We start from the raw sequence: 18,307 nt of genomic DNA on the forward strand, positions 1-18,307 counted from the left end.
GGTCATTTTGGATGTGCTGGCAAAAGTTTAGGTGATTCAAGTTCCGACGCCCCGACCCATGCAGATGGCATGGGATATTGTACACGAAAATCAAGGAATCAGGTAGAATTTTAATTTTATGGTCCTAAAATGCCAAAACACGAGAAACGGTCATGGCGAAACGATGACGATTGTTTCTTAGGTCGTTTTTGATTGGCCAAAAAAAATTTAGGTGATTCGGGTCCGGTCGCCCGGGCCCATGCAGATGGCGTGGGCTATAGCACACTAAAATCTAAGAATCGGGGGGAATTCCAGTTTTATGGCCCTAAAACACCAAAAATCAAGGAACAGTCATGGCGAGGCCATGATTGTTGTTCCTTAGGGTAAAATTTTATGTAATTCATCTCTGGTCGCTCGAACCCATGTAGATAGCGTGGGATATAGCATACAAAAATCTAGGAATCAGGCGAAATTCCGATTGTATGGCCCTAAAACATCAAAAACGAGGAACAGTCATAGTGAGGCGATGGATATTGTTCCTTAAGTCGTTTTTGATAGGCCAGCAAAATTTTCGACAATTCGGGTCCAATCTCCCAGACCCATGCAGATGGCGTGGGCTATAACACACGATAATTTGGGAATCGGGCAAAATTTCAGTTTTATAACCTAAAACGCCAAATAACCAGGGACGGTCATGGTGAGACGATAAATATTGTTCCTTCGTTCATTTTTTAAGGGCCAATAAAATTTAGGGAATTTAGGTCCGGTCGCTTGGACCCATGCAGATGGCATGGGCTATAAGATCACGAAAATCTTAGAATCGGGCAGAATTCCTATTTTATAGCCCTAAAATGCCAAAAGACGTGGAACGGTCATGGCGAGGAGATGAATATTGCTCCTTAGGTCATTTTTGATGGTCCAGCAAAATCTTAAGCGATTTGGGTCCGGTCGCCTGGACCCATTCAAATAGTGTGGGCTATAACACACAAAAATCTGGGAATCGGGCACAATTCCGATTTTACGGCCCAAAAAACTAAGAACGATCATGGCGAGGTGATAAATATCTTCCCTTAGGTCGTTTTGGTAGGGACAGCAAAATTTATGCGATTCGGGACCGGTCGCGCGGACCCATGTAGATGGCATGGGCTATAGCATACGAAAATCTAGGAATCGGACGGAATTTTAATTTTATAATCCTAAAACACCAAAAAAGAGGAACGATCACGGAGAGGCGATGGATATTGTTCATTAGGTCATTTTTTATGGGCCGACAAATATTTAGGCAATTCTAGTGAGGGCGCCCAGACCCATGTAGATGACGTAGGCTATAGCACACGAAAATTTGAGAATCGGGCAAAATTCTAATTTTATGGCACTAATACGCCAAAACAAAAGAGGAAAGGGCATGGCGAGGCGATGGATATTGTTCTTTAGGTCGCTTTTTATATGCCAGCAAAATTTTAGGCGAATCGGCTCTGGTCGCCCGGACCCATGCATATGTTACGGGCTATAGCACACAAAAATTTGAGAATCAAGTGAAATTCCATATTTATGGCCCTAAAATGCCAAAAAACGAGGAACGTTCATGGCGAGGCGATGATTATTGTTCCTTAGGTCATTTTTGATGGGCCAGCAAAATTTAAGGCGATTAGGGTCCGGGCAACCGGACCCATATAGATAGCGTGGGCAAAATTCTAATTTTATGACCCTAAAATGCCAAAAAACGATGGACGATCATGGTGAGGCGATGGCTATTATTCCTTAGGTCGTTTGTTATGGGCTGATATTTTAGGCAATTCGGGTCTGGTCCCCGGACCCATGCAGATGGTGTATGGGTAGCACACAAAAATTTGAAAATTGGGCGGAATTCCTATTTAATGGCCCTAAAACGCCAAAAAAGAGGAAGGGGCATGGCGAGACGATGAATATTGTTCCTCAGGTCATCTTTAGGGACCGGCAAAATTTTAGGCGATTCGAATCTGATCTCATGGACCCATGCAGATGGCGTGGGCTATAGCACACGAAAATATGAGAATCGGGCGAAATTCTATACTTATGGCCCTAAAATGCCCAAAATATGAACAACGGTCATGGTGAGACGATGGATATTATTCCTTAGATCATTTTTTATGGGCCAACAAAATTTTAGGCGATTCAGGTCTCGGCAGATGGCGTGGGCTATAGCGCACAAATATCTAGGAATAGGGCATAATTCTAGTTTTATGGCCCTAAAACGCTAAAAAAGAGGAACGTCCATGGCGAGGCGATGAATATTGTTTCTTAGGTCTTTTCTGATTGTCCGGCAAAATTTTAGGCGATTTAGGTCCGGGCGCCCAGACCCATGTAGATGTCGTGGGATAAAGCACACGAAATACTAAGAATCGGGCGGAATTCAAATTTTATGGCCCTAAAATACCAAAAACTGAGAAACGACCATGGCAAGACGATTCCTTAGGTCGTTTTTTATGCGCCAGCAAAATTTCAGACGATTTAGGTTTGGTCGCCCGGGCTCATGCAGATGGTGTGTGCTATAACACACGAAAATCTGGAAAATCGGGAAGAATTCTATTTTTATGGCCCTGAGACGCCAACAATGAGGAACGGTCATGGAGAGATGATACTATTGTTCCTTAGGTCATTTTTTATGTACTGGAAAAATATTAGGCGATTCGGGCCCGGGCGATGGCGTGGGCTATAGCACACGAAAATCTAAAAATCGGGCGGAATTCCAGTTCTATGGCCCTAAAATGTCATAAAACGAGGAACTGTCAGGGCGAGTCAATGGATTTTTTTTCTTAGGTCGTTTTTGATGGGTGAGAAAAATATTAGGTGATTCGGGTTCGGTCGCCCGGAGCAATGCAGATGGCGTGGGGTATAGCACATGAAAATATAGGAATCGGGTAGAATTTCAGTTTTATTGAGCTAAAACGCCCAAAAACGAGGAACGGTCATCGTAGGCGATGGATATTGTTCCTTAGATCATTTCGATGGGTCCAGTCGCCTGGATCCATGCAGATTGCATGGGCTATAGCACATGAAAATCTGAAAATCAGGCGGAATTCTAATTTTATGTCCCTATATCGCCAAAAAATGAGGAACGGTCATGGCGAGGCGATGTATATTGTTCCTTAGGTCGTTTTTGATGGGCCGGAAATATTTTAGGCGATTCGGGCTGGTCGCCTGGACCCATGCAGATAGCGTGGGATATAGCACACGAAAATCTGAGAATCAGGCGAAATTTCAGTTTTATAGCCCTAAACGCCAAAAAACGAGGAACGGTCATTGCGAGGCGATGGATATTGTTCCTTAGTTCATTTTTGATGGACCAAAAAATTTCTAGCCTATTCGGGTCCGGTCGCCCGGACTCATGCATATAGCGTGGGATATAGCACATGAAAATCTAGGAATCAGGCGGAATTCCAGTTTTATGAAATAAAACGCAAAAAAATGAGGAACGGCCATGGCGAGGCGATTAGGTCGCTTTTTATGGGGAGACAAAATTTTAGGCGATTCGGGTCCGGGCGTCCGGACGCATGCAGATGGCGTGGGGTATAGGAATTGGGCGGAATTCTAATATTATGGCCTTTAAATGCTAAAAAAGAGGAACGGTCATGGATAGGCAATGACTATTGTTCCTTCGGTCATATTTGATGGGTCGACAAACTTTTAGGCGATTCGGGCTCTGTCGTCCGTACCCATGCAGATGGCGTGGGCTATAGCACGCGAAAATCTGGGAATCGTGAAGAATTTAAGTTTTATGGTTCTAAAACGATAAAAATGAGGAACGGTCATGGAGAGGCCATGGAGAATATTCCTTAGGTTATTTTTTATGGGCTGCCAAAATTTTTAGGTGATTCGAGTCTGGTCGCCTGGACTCATGCAGATGGCGTGAGTTGCACACGAAGATTTGAGAATGAGGCGCAATTTCAGTTTTATGGCCCTAAAACGCTAAAAAAAGAGGAACGGTCATGGCAAGGAGATAACTATTGTTCCTTAGGTTGTTTTGATGGGCCGGAAAAACTTTAGGCGATTCGGGTCCGGTCGCCCGGACGTATACACATGGTGTGGGTTATAGCACACGAAAATTTGAAAATCAAGCGAAGTACTAGTTTTATGGCCCTAAAATGTTAAATACGAGGAACGGTCATGGCGATGTGATAACTATTATTCCTTAGATCGTTTTCGATGGGATGAAAAAAATTTAGGCGATTCGGGTTTGGTCGCTCGAACCCTTGTAGATTGCGTGAGCTATAACACACGAATATCTTGGAATCAGGTGAAATTTCAGTTTTATGGTCCTAAAACACCAAAAAATCGAGGAATGGTCATGGCAAAGCGATGGATATTGTTTCTTAGGTCGTTTCGATGGGTCGGCAAAATTTTAGGTAATTCGGGTCCGGTCGCCCAGACCCATGCAGATGGTATAGCCTATAGCACATGAAAATCTGAAAATCGGGTGAAATTCCAGTTTTATGACTCTAAAACGCCAAAAAACGAAAAATAGACACACCATTTCGTGTGCTAATAGTGTCTATCTTCTTGAAGTCGGGCGGCAAGTTCCGAATCGCCTAAAATTTGCGGGCTCATCGGAAACAACCTAATGAACAATAGTCATCGCTTCTCCATGATTGTTCCTTATTTTTTTGCATTTTGTAGGTCCATAGGAAACAGCCTAGTGACCACTACTCATTGCTTCGCCACAACTTTTGGATTTATTTTATTGTATTTCGGGGTCATTCAATACAAACTTATGATTATATCCACTTTTTCGTATATATTAGTACATGTTGATTTTGTATTAAAAAAATTACGGATTCTGATTGGCCTAAAATTTCGTAGGTCCGTTGGAAATGGCCTAGTGACCAATATTCCTTGCTCCGCAATGACTTTCGAGTTCATTTTATGGTATTTGATGGTCATAAAAGACGAGTTTGTGATTATATCCACTTTTCGTATGTTTGGTGCATGCTGATATTGTAGAACTTTTTTGACAGACTCTAATGGACCTGAAATTCGGTAAGTACATAGGAACGGCCTGGGGACCAACGTTCATTACTTCGCTATGAGTTTCATGCAACACAAATTTATGATTATATTACTTTTTCGTGTATATCTGTGCATGCAGTAATCTTTTGGGGGCAATGCATTAGATGCTTCGATTCAAGTTCCAGACCTTTTTCGCCATTGCCCAAAAGGTAGTCCATGTATATCATCTAACTGTACAGTACCAATATACAAAGCCCTGATATGGCAGTTGTCAACAGAAGACCATAGTTATGCAAAGAAAACACAGAAATCAGAATTTTTCGCTTCTTAACTTCTGGAAAATGGAAGTTTTTTCAGTTTAAGGTTGTACATAATGTTTATCTTTTGCTCTCTATGGATTAGAATTCAGTGGTAGATTTGTTTGGTATGTCTCTCTATATTGCAGCATATTCTCTTCGTCGGAGCTATGAGAAAATTTCAGATTACTTATTCTCAAGTTTCATGATATCAGAGCTTTGGTATTAGACTCTTGATCCAATTGTTTAAATGGGCTAACAAAAACTAGAGATTCTTCTGAAGCAGCTGCAGGAAGCCTCAGTGTCTCATCTCAGAGACTACCTCGTCGAACGGCGAAGAAGCATATGCAAAGAGAACGGCAAATTTACGGGGTTTTGGGAAGCATTTATACAGAGGATATATTTCATTCCGTCAGCTGACTTAACAACAACAACAACAACAAACTCAGTGTAATCCCACAAGTGGGGTCTGGGAAGGATAGTGTGTATGTAGCCTTACCCCTAACTTTGTAGCAGTGGCGAAGCTAGAAATTTTTTCAAGGCTGTTCAAATTTGAAAGAAGTGAAAAAAAGTTCCCGACAAAGGGTGTTCAATATGTGTTATATACCTCTAAAACGTAATATTTTGCCTATATACACAATGTAATTTTTCGACGAAGGGTGGTCAGTTGACCACCCTTGTGACCATGTGGCTTCGCCACTGCTTTGTAGAGAGGCTATTTCCAATAGACCCTCGGCTATGGAGAAGCATAGAGCTGACTCAGTTGGTATAAATGAATACTGCTTCTTTTGACAATAGCATGTTTTACTCTACTGTTTCTCTCCATCAGTAGCAATTAAGGTTTGATATCAGAAGAATTATATCATTGAGATAAGAAACATACAAATACTCATACATTGAATTTTAAAAACATACATCAGTTTTATAGAACATACAACGTTCCATTAAAACTCAAAAATAGGAATAAAAGAAATTTAAAAAATAGGCTGAGAAATGGTAAGAGAAAATGGAAGTCAAAGGATTACCTCAACAACACTTTTACCTGTCTGGTTATATAGACATGAAGCACATTACACTGCAGGAAGATAAATGGTCTGCTGGAAGTCAGTAGTTGTTCTTTGAACCAACTTTGCTGAATTTTTATTGTCAGAACAACTTTCATCGTAGTTTACTCCAACATTAGTAATATTAAGTGCGATTCGCTAATCCTGTACGGAGCCAGCCTAAAAGATAGCTACAGTTTGCAGTAATACTATTTAATTCGATTAACATGGTGGGTTGTAGCTTACCAGTGCTACGTCCACAAAATGAAATGGAAACTAACGAGGATGGTTTAGTGCTACGTTTTCTTCTTGAATTTCCTCTGCACCTTCAAGTCGACCACAATCACAGATATATTGTCTCTGCTGCCCTTTTGGAGAGCAAGTCGTGTCAAGTACTCTGCAGCATCCTGAGCAGCAGGATCGACGTTTTCACCCCTTTCGTTAGTCAAAGTACCACCATTCTTTTTGTGCCAGAGAAGAATTCGTCTCCTTGCCACCTCACAAGCTTCTTCATTTGTCAAGACATCCCAAAGACCGTCACTTGCTAAAATAAGACAGTCGTCATCTTTTACTCGGGGTACAAACATCATTTCTGGATCTGGAATTACATAAGGCCTTAAATATCTATCACCTGCAGTAAAATGACAACCTTGTCAGACCAAGAAAGTTTTGATCTCTAGGATAACAGTTTCAAAATAATAAATGTGAACAGAGAATTTTCTTGTTAAGTAATAGTTAAGTAAGATGCAGTTTTTGGATGACACGCTAACCTACAATGCGGATAGCAAACAATAGGAGAATACATCCATATTTGTATTTTAAGTCAATCTTATGAAATTTGCCGAACGGCTTATTGTTTAATATTGTTGATATGGGGTTTTGTTGAATTAATCACATTGAGCAATTCCATATTATGTGTGATCTTTACATTTGTACCAGGTCAACTGAAGTCAGAGATTGTGTTTCAACACCAGTGGGTTCAGGGCTGAACTTCCATACACTATATTATGTATGTTATATCACTTCCATTTTGGTGCATGTGAATGTTTGGTCCAATTATGGTGTAGCTTTACAATTCCATTTATAGCTTGATACCTATTTCCCCATGTACAAACTAAGGACGATATAGATTACTCGCTTAACCCTCTCCAACCAATAATGAAAATATAACAGTACAATCACAGTCACACTTCCGTGCAGATAGTACAATATACATACCAATCGACCTTGAAACTGCAAGAACACCAGAAACACGATGTCCATCCCAATTAATGACCTTCCCTCCCAATGCTTCTATTCGCGAACACTCATCTTCTCTATTTGGCTGAAAACAATTAACATAGTTGAAGAAGATTATATGGTTGCAAAGAAAGCCAAACAAATGTTGCAGAATGGTATAAAAACAAGCATAAGCCTTACTTTATGATCAATGGACAACGGCATGGGTAATTTCCCCCGACAAAGGACTGCCCTTGAATCACCACAATTTGCAACAATAATATGGGTTGGACTAACAACAGCAACTACAGCTGTAGATCCAACTGCTTCGGGAGCAATAGGTGCAAGGTCAGGCTCAATACCGTCTGTTTCACTACCGAACCCTCCCACCTCATCATCAACTCTACAGAAACAATTCAAGAAAGCCTTTGACCATTGCTCCTTCCAGTTAACACTTCCATTATTATGTGAATCCTCTTTCGCAATATCTATCTCCTGTGCTAAAGCCATATGGATACGCTCACGACAATAATTAGCAACCTGCTACGAAAGGGGAAAAAAAACAGTTGGACGTAATATATGTGTACCTGAAAAATAAATACACAAGCACATAGGAAATGAACTCTAACATGCATGCAATAGCAACTTTTGTTTAACTAGAAACGAAACCAAATGTGTAACATCACAAGCAAAAACAGATGGAACGTTCACCTGAGAGCCTCCATGTCCATCATAAACCCCAAATAAATGGGCCGTTAGTGCTTGATTCTGGGCATGAGAAACTGGCAGATCCATCAACATTTGAGATGGGATTCTCAGAAACCTTGGTAAAGCTACTGCTGCATCTTCCATCTCCGGCCTCTTTCCTTGTATCGTGGTGAGCCCCCAAAGCGGCACAGAATCAAAACCAAAGACATTTGGCCTACTTATCTTCATCTCATTTGAACTCTCAAGGAGGGATGGTGGTAATTTTCTTTTATAATCTTCAGCACCCACAACCACACCGTTCATTCCAGTGGAAACAAGATCACTTACAAATTCTGACTCATTAACCAACACATTAGCCAAATCACATGAATAAGACTTCCTTAGATTCTGGGATACACCAACCTTCTTGTCTTCATCTCCAAACGTGCCGCCACGCTCATCCACTAGAGAATTAGAACAAGTCATATTTCCTAATAGCTCATCAGTTGATGAAATCAAATTATTGTCCCTAGATCTATCATTTGCATCAGTAGTTACCAAACAATTTCCAGTCGCTATCACTGTCGATGAAAAATTGTTCCCTTTCCTGATTTCATGGCAATCGGCAACTGTCATAAGGTTAGCGTTATCCCGTGGCACCCTAGTATTCTGATTAGCAACGGACACCGAAGGAAGCTTGCACTTTGTGTTTGGTACCAGCTCATATCCGCTGAAGTCCATACGAGTGGGTAGTACTGATTCATCATATATCAATTTTCCCTGTTTATATGATACAGCAAGTGTTGGTAACATCTCTTCCATCACTACCCTTCTTCTCTTAGCACTAATCCAAATTTCAAACCCCTAAAATAAACTAATAAAAAAGCCAAAAAATGGTTTCAAAAGCCAAAATAAGTCACTTATTCTCCCTTAGAAGAGAAACAAGGGAGCTGAAAAAGAAGCTTAGTTCAAACAGGTAATCTATGACATAAGAGAGAATATGGATCCAAAGTCCAAACTTCTGTTTCAAGGGGAATCACTATCCATAAAATATATGCTAGAATTATTAGACCTTATTCAGCATCTTTGTACACTTCTATTCCAATTCGATCCTTCTTTATCCCAAAGCCTCAATTCAATAACCAAGAATCGATTTTTTATCACCAATTATATACCCAATTAATTGGAAAACAACAAATCAGGTCTTTAATGTATAGTGGTCACTGCTTCTTTGAAACAAGACAGAGATACAACATAGAAAGAATAATAAAGATTCAAACTTTATTTAAAAGAGAGAACTTACAAGCTCAAATCAGACCACACATCAAATTGCTCAGCCAAAAAAAACATAACTTTTTTCCTCCAAATTTCAACACAATCCCAGGAACCACTAGCAACCCAATTTCAAGATTCCTGATTTATACGAACAAACTTAATTATCTTAGCACATAAAGTTAATTGAATCAAAAAAGATTGTGAGGAACCAACAACAACCAAGAACCCCATGATTCAACAGTCAAACAAATCAAATATGATGCATGTAAGCATTTGTTATTAGTCTAATCATTCTATATTTATTGGTGGTATTGATTAGATAACACAAATCAATTAATACAATAATCCAAATAAACAAATACACAAATCATAAAAAAATGAAGGAAGGTAAGTAAGAAGTTGCTTACCGTTTCAAAACAGTATGCATTAATGACACACTAAAATTAAAAGAAAGAAAGAAAATGTAATAAAATAGTAATGTAAAAGACTGTAGAAAACAGATTAGAAAGCAAAGTATGTGATGTGTCAAGGATTGGAAACTTTTGTACACTAAACAAAACTTTGCCTTTATAAAATTTCTTAGTCAAGTGGGTCCCATTTACCAGACATCTGTCCTAACAGTTGGCTTCTTTTCATTCGTTCTGGACCCACCTCTTGATTTTTAATGTTTCTTTCGGTGAACTAATGGGATGATTTTTAGGAATAATAAATTAATTTTTGGTGGGTCGTCCCACACTAATTCTCTGTCCTTGCCACGTTGAGGTTTAGTTTTTGTGTTAAAAAATAAATAAAAAAATGACACAGTATAGTCGCTCTTAAAATAATAATCGAAAAAATATAAATTTTTCATATATATATACATTTTGTAAATATACTAAAATTAATCAAATTTTATATATTTTTTCAGCTATCGAATATAAATAATTTATGGCACAGGCTAAAGATAATAATACCAACAAAAAAAAAAGAAAAACTTTAGGGAGATGAGTAAAGACGGACAAACTGACGTTTAGCATCTTTTCCAATAAAAAATTATTTTAATTTTAGCGGTTAAAGGTGGTCTAGCTATTAATAGAAGTTGGAATTATTAATGGAGTTCAAATACCAGTAAAGACAATAAATATAAATAATACTAGTTAATTCCTTTTCATCCGTTTAAATTTTAATTTTTTTGATTTTTGTGCTGATGAATAATAATAAATATCTAATAAATTATTCGAGATATGCACAAATTAGCTCGAATAGCATCATAATTAAAATAAATTATAATTTTACTTTCTACTTCGTACCAGTGTGAGGCTAGTCTGATAGGATTTTGTCTTAGACTGCTAGTGGTTAATGTTACATTCACACTACTCTTCCGTTTTTCATAGTGTCGGACCTTATTTACTGGTTATTGTTTTTGTTTTTCATTTGTTTTCTGATTCTTATGATGTTGTTATTATTTCTATGGTTTCTGTTGATGGTACTAATATATTGTTTCTTTTCGTCTTCTTGAGTCGAGGGTCTATCATAAACAGCCCCTCTACTCCCTCGGGATAGGGTTAAGGTCTACGATTCTACGTACATACTACTCTCCCCAGACCCCGCTTGTGAAATTTTACTGTGTCGTTGTTGTTGTTGTTCTTGTTGTTGTTGTTGTTGATGATGATGGTATTTTGATCCTTTGTTGTAATTTCTTATCCTAATGTTGATTATGTGTTTCTTAAGCCGAGGGTCCGTCGGAAACAATCTCTCTATTTTCACAATGTAAGGCTAATGTCTGTATATACACCACCTTCCCTAGATTCCACTGGTAAAATTATACTGGTATGTTATTGTTGTTGCTGTTGTCAAAGGAGTTTAGTATTACTGCTGTGTTACTCCACCAAAAACTGGACAATTGCCCCAATTTCATCCATGATTCCAATGTTAGCCCAACCTCCGAATTGTTAATCAAAGGACGAGTGGAAATATTATCCAACTACCGATTAGTATTTGGTTATCTTAGAACTCAATTTTCTTTCACAACTTTATTCGGGAAATGAAGATTTACTATGAGCCAAAATCAATAGGAGTAGATATCTTCCATTAAAAAAAGAAAAAGGGAAGCTTATGTTTTCGTTAATTATGGCTGACTTTAAGACACTTGGTGAAATCTTAGTGAGTTCTGTAAAAAAAGTATACTAATCTACTTTTAAACCAATAATTTAAGTTATATACACCAATAGTGTATAGTTTTCATCTCATTATATTGTATGACTGATTCAGGATTTGATGACTACGGGTGCCACTGTCTAAATCTACCATTAGTGAAGAAGATTGAATTATAGTGTATATTGAGTCATTTCGATCCATTCGAATTAATTCGGCTTGTTTCAGTTCGATTCATTCTAAATTAATTTAGCTCGATTTATAAAATTTTTATGCATGAATAAATACATTATCTCCAAACTGAATAAGTTTTGTCCAATTCGATCTAATTCTCTTGATTCAAATTCTATTTGTTTATGTGACTTAAAAATATAAGCTAAAAATAATATTTTTTTTAATCTACGCATAACTAGATTAATATTATGTCTATCGATGCCATCATTCTACAAACATGAATCCAAGGAAAAGATAATATTATATGGATAAAAAGAGAAAAAATGATTAAAATCACAAGTATTTGAAAATGTAGAAAAAATGAAAAAAGGAATCAAACATATAATTTAATAAATAATAAAAATGGGGATGTACAAAAAGAAAGAACTGGAAAAGGGAACAAGGGTGAGTAAATTGACTTGGAATTTAGCAGAGTCTTGATCTTGCATCTTGCGTGGGGAAATTGCTAGTTTAAACATGGTACCTAGAGTTACTTTGTGATTGAGGGTGCCACTCTTTACTTATATAGATTTTCTTGTGTAAAATATTAATATAGACATAAAATTTTCTCCGAGCGTCTGGGTGGCATGGCACCCCAAACCCACTACATAGATCCGCCCCTGATTGTATGGAGCGGAGTCTTGGCCAGTCAAGAACGCTCATATCCAGAAGATGAAAGTAGCGCAAATGAGAATGTTGAGATGGATGTGTGGGTATACTATGAGAGAAATAGTTAGGAATGACCTCTATGGTAGACAAATGCGGGAAGTGAGGTTGAGATGGTTCGGGCATGTGAAAAGGAGATGCACAAATGCCCTAATGAGGAGGTGTCAAAGGGTCGCAGTGGTGGGTCTAAGGAGAGACAGAGGTAACCAAGAAGTATTGGGGAGAGGTAATTATGAATGACATTGCACGTCTTCAGCTTACTGAGGATATGACCCTTGATAGGAGGGTGTGGAGATGGGGTGTCACGACCCCAAATTTCCTCCGTAGGAGGTCGTGATGACACCTAGTCTTTAAGACTAGGTAAGCCTATCAATGCGGAATAATCTTAAATATCTGGAATAAATAAACTACAATTCAAATAATTACAACTCCCAAAACCCGGTAGAAATAAGTCACAAGCTTTTAAGAATTTATTCTCTATGTCTCTATACATCAGAGTCTAAAGCAAATAAGGAGGACAACATAGTAAGATAGAAGGGGACTCCGGAGTCTGCGGACGCTGGCAGATATACCTCGAAGTCTTCGTATACAGATACTCACTAATGTCTAGACTGGTAAGAAGTACCTGGATCTGCACAAAAAGATGTGCAGAAGCGTAGTATGAGTACACTACAGCGGTACTCGGTAAGTGCCAAGTCTAACCTCGGTACAGTAGTGACAAGGTCAGGTCAAGCCCTGCTGAAAAATAATAATAAATGGCATGGTAGAATGTTTCACAATATAATAAAATAAAATGACAATGGAAATGAATCAAATAGCATGTCACCATTTAATTACACAAAATAATGACAAATAATATCTCGGGGAATCAAAACAGAATTTCCTTTCATTTTTAAGAAAATCATAACAAATAATCAAAGGCAACTGCGGCCATAAATCAATATCTCATTTTCTTATCTCACCGCGGGAGCCTTCACAATTTATTTTTAAAGAAAATATTTTTTTTCTGAAATAGCATCCCGCGTTTTAGCCATCCTTATCATACCGCATGACTTTTAGTAATTTTCCTACTAGCCACGCGTATCAAGCCACCCTTATTTCACCGCATGTATTTCATACCCAAACCTTATACCACCGCATGCGTATCAATATCACAATTTACACCTCAAGTGCCCAAATATTTCAATTTGCCAAAATAATTCAACAACAATATTTTTTTTTCACAATAAAAAGCTCACGGCTCCATCACAATGAGTACAAAAATCTTACAAAAATATTCAGGAATAAATAATTCAGTAAAATAATATTTTAAAGTCTTTAATACGTTGCTTCAATACCAAATTTTAAAATATCAAATACTTTATATTAATAATATTTAATTAAAGAAAATTAATCTTCAAATAATACACAGAATAAAAGAAATCAAGTTTCAACTAAACATATAAAGCAATCAGCAGGAAAAAGTCAAGGAAATTTAAAGTATATAAATCAAATCAATGATGGAGAATATAACAAGATTTAATAATTTAATTAATATGCAATAGTGATCTTCATAATTTAAGAACATAATCCTTCGTATTTAGTCCGTATACACACTCGTTACCTCGTGTACACGACTTTCATTACATTACAATTAATACAAATCCTAGAAAAAATTTCTCACACACAAGGTTAGACAAGTCACTTACCTCGACTTGCTCCAATTTAACTAAGTAGTATGCATTTTTCTCGATTTTTCGACTCCGATCAACTCGTATCTAGTCATAATTAATTCGATACAGTCAACAAATATTATAGGAATCAATTTCATAAGAAAATACTATATTTTTCAATAAAATCCGAAATTAGCTAAAAATTGCCTGTGGGGACCACCTCTCAGAATCCGGCGAAACTTACAAACTCCGGTAACCCATTCAATTACAAGTCTAACCATACTAGTTTCACTCAAATCTGACTCTGAATCGATACCGAAATCTCAAAAATTCATTTTTATGAGATTTCTAAAAAATTTCCAAATTTTCATCTCAATACACTAATTAAATGGTGAAAATAATGATATATTCGTGTATATTGACCAAATCCGAATTAGAATCACTTACACAAATATTTCTCCTTAAACATCTGCTAAAAATCACTTCTACTCAAGCACAAGTTTGTCAAAAATGGCAACTAAGGACGAAATTTCCAATTTTATAAACTGCCGAGGCAGCCATCGATCCTGGCCTCGATCCTAGGCCTCGATCCCTAACCCTCGAGCCTTGCCTTCGATTGTGGCCCTCGAGCTGGGCATTCGATCATGCCTTCGATTGTGCCTTCGATCATGGCCCTCGAGTTGGGCCTTCGATCCTGCCTTCGATCATGGCCCTCGAGTTGGGCCTTTGATCCCGAGCCTCGTCCCTGGCTTCGACCCTGGCCTTCGACCCTGGGCTCGATTTTTGTAGTTACAGCAGAAGAAAATTGCAGCAGCTTTTTAAGCCCAACTTTTGATCTGTTAATAATCCGAAATTCACCTGAGGTCCTCGGGACCTTAACCAAATATACCAACAAGTCCTAAAATATCATACGAACTTATTTGAAACTTCAATCACATAAAACAACTCTAAAATCACGAATCATACTCCAATTCAAGCTTAATGAAACTTAGAATTTCCAACTTCTACATTCAATGTTGAAACCTATCAAATCAAGTCCGATTGACCTCAAATTTTGCACACAAGTCATAAATGACATAACGGATTTGTGAAAAATTTTAGAACTGGATTTCGACCCCGATATCAAAAAATCAACTCTCCGGTCAAACTTCCAAACTTAAATTCCTATCTTAGCCATTTCAAGCCTAATTTCACTACGGACTTTCAAATAAAATTATGATCACGCTCCTAAGTCCAAAATTACCATACGGAGCTGTTGGAATCATCAAAATTCTATTCCGGGGTCGTTTGCACATAATTCGACATCCGATCACTATTTGACTTAAGCTTTTAAAAACTTTTAATTTATCATCAAAATTTTATATCTCGGGCTAGGGACCCCGAAATTTGATTGTGGGCATACGCCCAAGTCTCAAATCACGATACGGACCTATCGAAACTGTCAAAATACTAATCCGAGTCCGTTTGCTCAAAATATTGACCAAAGTCATCTCAATTGAGTTTTAAAGCTCTAATTCATATTTTAATCCATTTTTCTCATAAAATTTTTCCGGAAAATTTTCCGGACTGCGCACGCAAGTCGAGTAATAATAGATAGTGCTTTTCGATATCTTAGAATACAGAATTAATTATTAACTTTAAAGATAATATTTTGGGTCATCACGTTCTCCACCTCTAAAATAAACGTTCGTCCTCGAACGGAGTTAGAAAAAGTACCTGAGCTGGTGAATAAGTGTGGATAACAGATGTGCATATCATGTTCGGTCTCTCAAGTCGCCTTCTCGACCGGATGACCCATCCACTGAACCTTTACGGAAGCAATATTCTTTGACCTCAGCTTTCGAACATGCCTATCTAAAATAGCTATTGTTTCCTCAACATAAGATAGATCCTTGTCCAACTGAACCGAACTGAAGTCTAACACATGATACGGATCGCCGTGATATTTCTGAAGCATAGAAACATGGAATACCGGATGAACTGTAGAGAGGCTAGGTGGTAGTGCAAGTATGTAAGCCACCTCTCCAACTCTCTCAAGAATCTCAAAAGACCCAATATACCTAGGGCTCAACTTGCCCGTCTTCCCGAACCTCATTACCCCCTTTATAGGCGAAACCCGGAGCAGGACCCGTTCACCAACCATGAATGTAACATCACGAACCTTCTGATCCGCATAACTCTTCTGTCTAGATTGGGTTGTACGAAGTCAATACTGAATCAACTTAACCTTTTCCAGGGCATCCTGAACCAAGTCTATACCTAACAGCTTAGCCTCGCTCGGTTCGAACCATCCCACTGGAGACCGGCACCGCCTACCATACAAGGCCTCATACGGAGCCATCTGAATGCTCGACTGGTAACTGTTGTAAGCAAACTCAGCAAGTGGTAAGAACTGGTCCCAAGCACCCCCCCCCCCAAAATCTATCACACATGCACGAAGCATATCCTCCAGTATCTGAATAGTGCATTCGGACTGCCCGTCCATCTGAGGGTGAAATATTATACTCAACTCTACACGAGTACCCAACGCACTTTGTACTGCCCTCCAGAACCGTGATGTAAACTACGTACCCTGGTCAGAGATGATAGATACTGGCACGCCGTGAAGTCTGCCAATCTCGCCAATATATACCTGAGCTAGCTGCTTTGAAGAGTAAGTAGTAATCACAGGAATGAAATGAGCTGACTTGGTCAATTTATCCACAATCACCCAAACTGCATCAAACTTCCTCTGAGTCCGTGGGAGTCCAACAACGAAATCCATAGTGATCCTCTCCCATTTCCATTCTGAAATCTCTAACTTCTGAAGCAATTCACCCGGTCGTTGATGCTCATATTTCACCTGTTGACAATTTAGACACCGAGCTACATACTCCACTATGTCTTTATTCATCCGCCTCCACTAATAATATTGTCTCAAGTCCTGATACATCTTTGCAGCACCCGGATGAATGGAGTACCGCGAACTATGAGCCTCCTGGAGAATCAACTCACGCAAACCATTTACATTAGGCACACATAGCCTGCACTACATCCGTAATACATCGTCATCTCCAATAGTGACTTCCTTGGCATCACCGTGCTGAACTATGTCCTTAAGGACAAGCAGATGAGGGTCATCGTACTGATGCTCTCTGATACGGTCATAAAGAGAAGACTGAGAAACCACACAAGCCAAAACTCGGCTAGGCTCGGAAACATCCAGTCTAACAAACTGGTTGGCCAAGGCCTGAACATCTAAGGCTAAAGGCCTCTCTGCTACTGGTAAATATGCTAAGCTGCCCAAACTCTCCGACTTACGACTCAAAGCATCGGCCACTACATTGGCCTTCCCAGGATGATAAAGAATGGTGATATCATAATCCTTAAGCAACTCCAACCATCTCCGCTACCGCAAATTAAGATCCTTCTGTTTAAACAGATGTTGTAGACTCTAGTGATCGGTGTAAACCTCACAATAGACATCGTACAAATAATGCTGCCAAATCTTCAAGGCATGAACAATAGCTGCTAACTTAAGGTCATGGATCAGATAATTCTTCTCATGTACCTTTAGCTGTCTGGACGTGTAGGAAATTACCCTACCGTCTTGCATCAACACTGCGCCGAGACCAATACACGATGCGTCACAATACACAGTATAAGACCTTGAACCTGTAGGTAATACCAATACTGGGGTTGTAGTCAAAGCTGTCTTGAGCTTTTGGAAGCTCTCCTCATATTCCTCGGTCCACTTGAACGGAGCACCCTTCTAGGTCAATTTGGACATAGATACAGTAATAGAAAAGAAACCCTTTACAAATCGACGATAATACCCTACCAAACCAATGAAACTCCGGATTTTTGTAACTGAGGACGGTCTGGACCAACTTTACACTGCTTCAATCTTCTTCGGATCTACCTTGATCCCCTCACACGAAACTATATGGCCCAAAAATCCCACTGAATCAAGCCAGAATTCACACTTTGAAAATTTTTCATATAACTTCTTTTCTCTCAAAGTCTGAAGCACAGTTCTCAAGTGGTGTTCATGATCTTCCCAACTCTGGGAATACACTAGAATGTCGTCAATAAACACAATGACGAAAGAATCAAGTTAGGGTTAAAATACACTATTTATTAAGTGCATAAATGTTGCTGGGAAAGACATCACAAGGAA

The 18,307-nt window shown here is 38.7% G+C and overlaps 1 protein-coding gene across 5 annotated transcripts; it reads right to left on the reverse strand.

The window, feature by feature from the left end:
- Positions 1 to 6,126: 6,126 nt before the first annotated feature.
- LOC104098662 (protein phosphatase 2C 50) lies at positions 6,127 to 10,024 on the reverse strand. 5 transcript variants are annotated; one of them, XM_018771615.3, is made up of 6 exons: positions 9,892 to 10,024; positions 9,513 to 9,622; positions 8,234 to 9,083; positions 7,724 to 8,065; positions 7,523 to 7,628; positions 6,127 to 6,935 (listed from the first exon to the last, which is right to left on the reverse strand). In XM_018771615.3, exons 3-6 carry the CDS (start codon positions 9,029 to 9,031, stop codon positions 6,601 to 6,603), a joined length of 1,581 nt encoding a protein of 526 aa, XP_018627131.1. In that variant the 5' UTR covers positions 9,032 to 9,083; positions 9,513 to 9,622; positions 9,892 to 10,024; the 3' UTR covers positions 6,127 to 6,600. The 5 variants fall into 5 exon arrangements, with proteins under 5 accessions (XP_018627131.1, XP_018627132.1, XP_070037316.1 ...); XM_018771616.3 differs by having other exon boundaries at positions 8,234 to 8,989; positions 9,892 to 10,017; XM_070181215.1 differs by having other exon boundaries at positions 8,234 to 9,622; positions 9,892 to 10,017.
- Positions 10,025 to 18,307: the final 8,283 nt, after the last annotated feature.

This window comes from Nicotiana tomentosiformis, chromosome 7 (assembly GCF_000390325.3).
Source record: "Nicotiana tomentosiformis chromosome 7, ASM39032v3, whole genome shotgun sequence".
Taxonomy (NCBI): domain Eukaryota; kingdom Viridiplantae; phylum Streptophyta; class Magnoliopsida; order Solanales; family Solanaceae; genus Nicotiana; species Nicotiana tomentosiformis.

Bases quoted from the DNA above. Each gene is read 5' to 3' on its own strand.
- LOC104098662 (XM_018771615.3), bottom strand. From the start codon at position 9,031: ATGGAAGAGATGTTACCAACACTTGCTGTATCATATAAACAGGGAAAA. The intron at 8,066-8,233 runs GTGAACGTTCCA...CCCCTTTCGTAG, and splicing joins ATGGACATGGAGGCTCTCAG to CAGGTTGCTAATTATTGTCG. The intron at 6,936-7,522 runs GTATGTATATTG...ATTTTACTGCAG, and splicing joins TGCAGTTTCAAGGTCGATTG to GTGATAGATATTTAAGGCCT.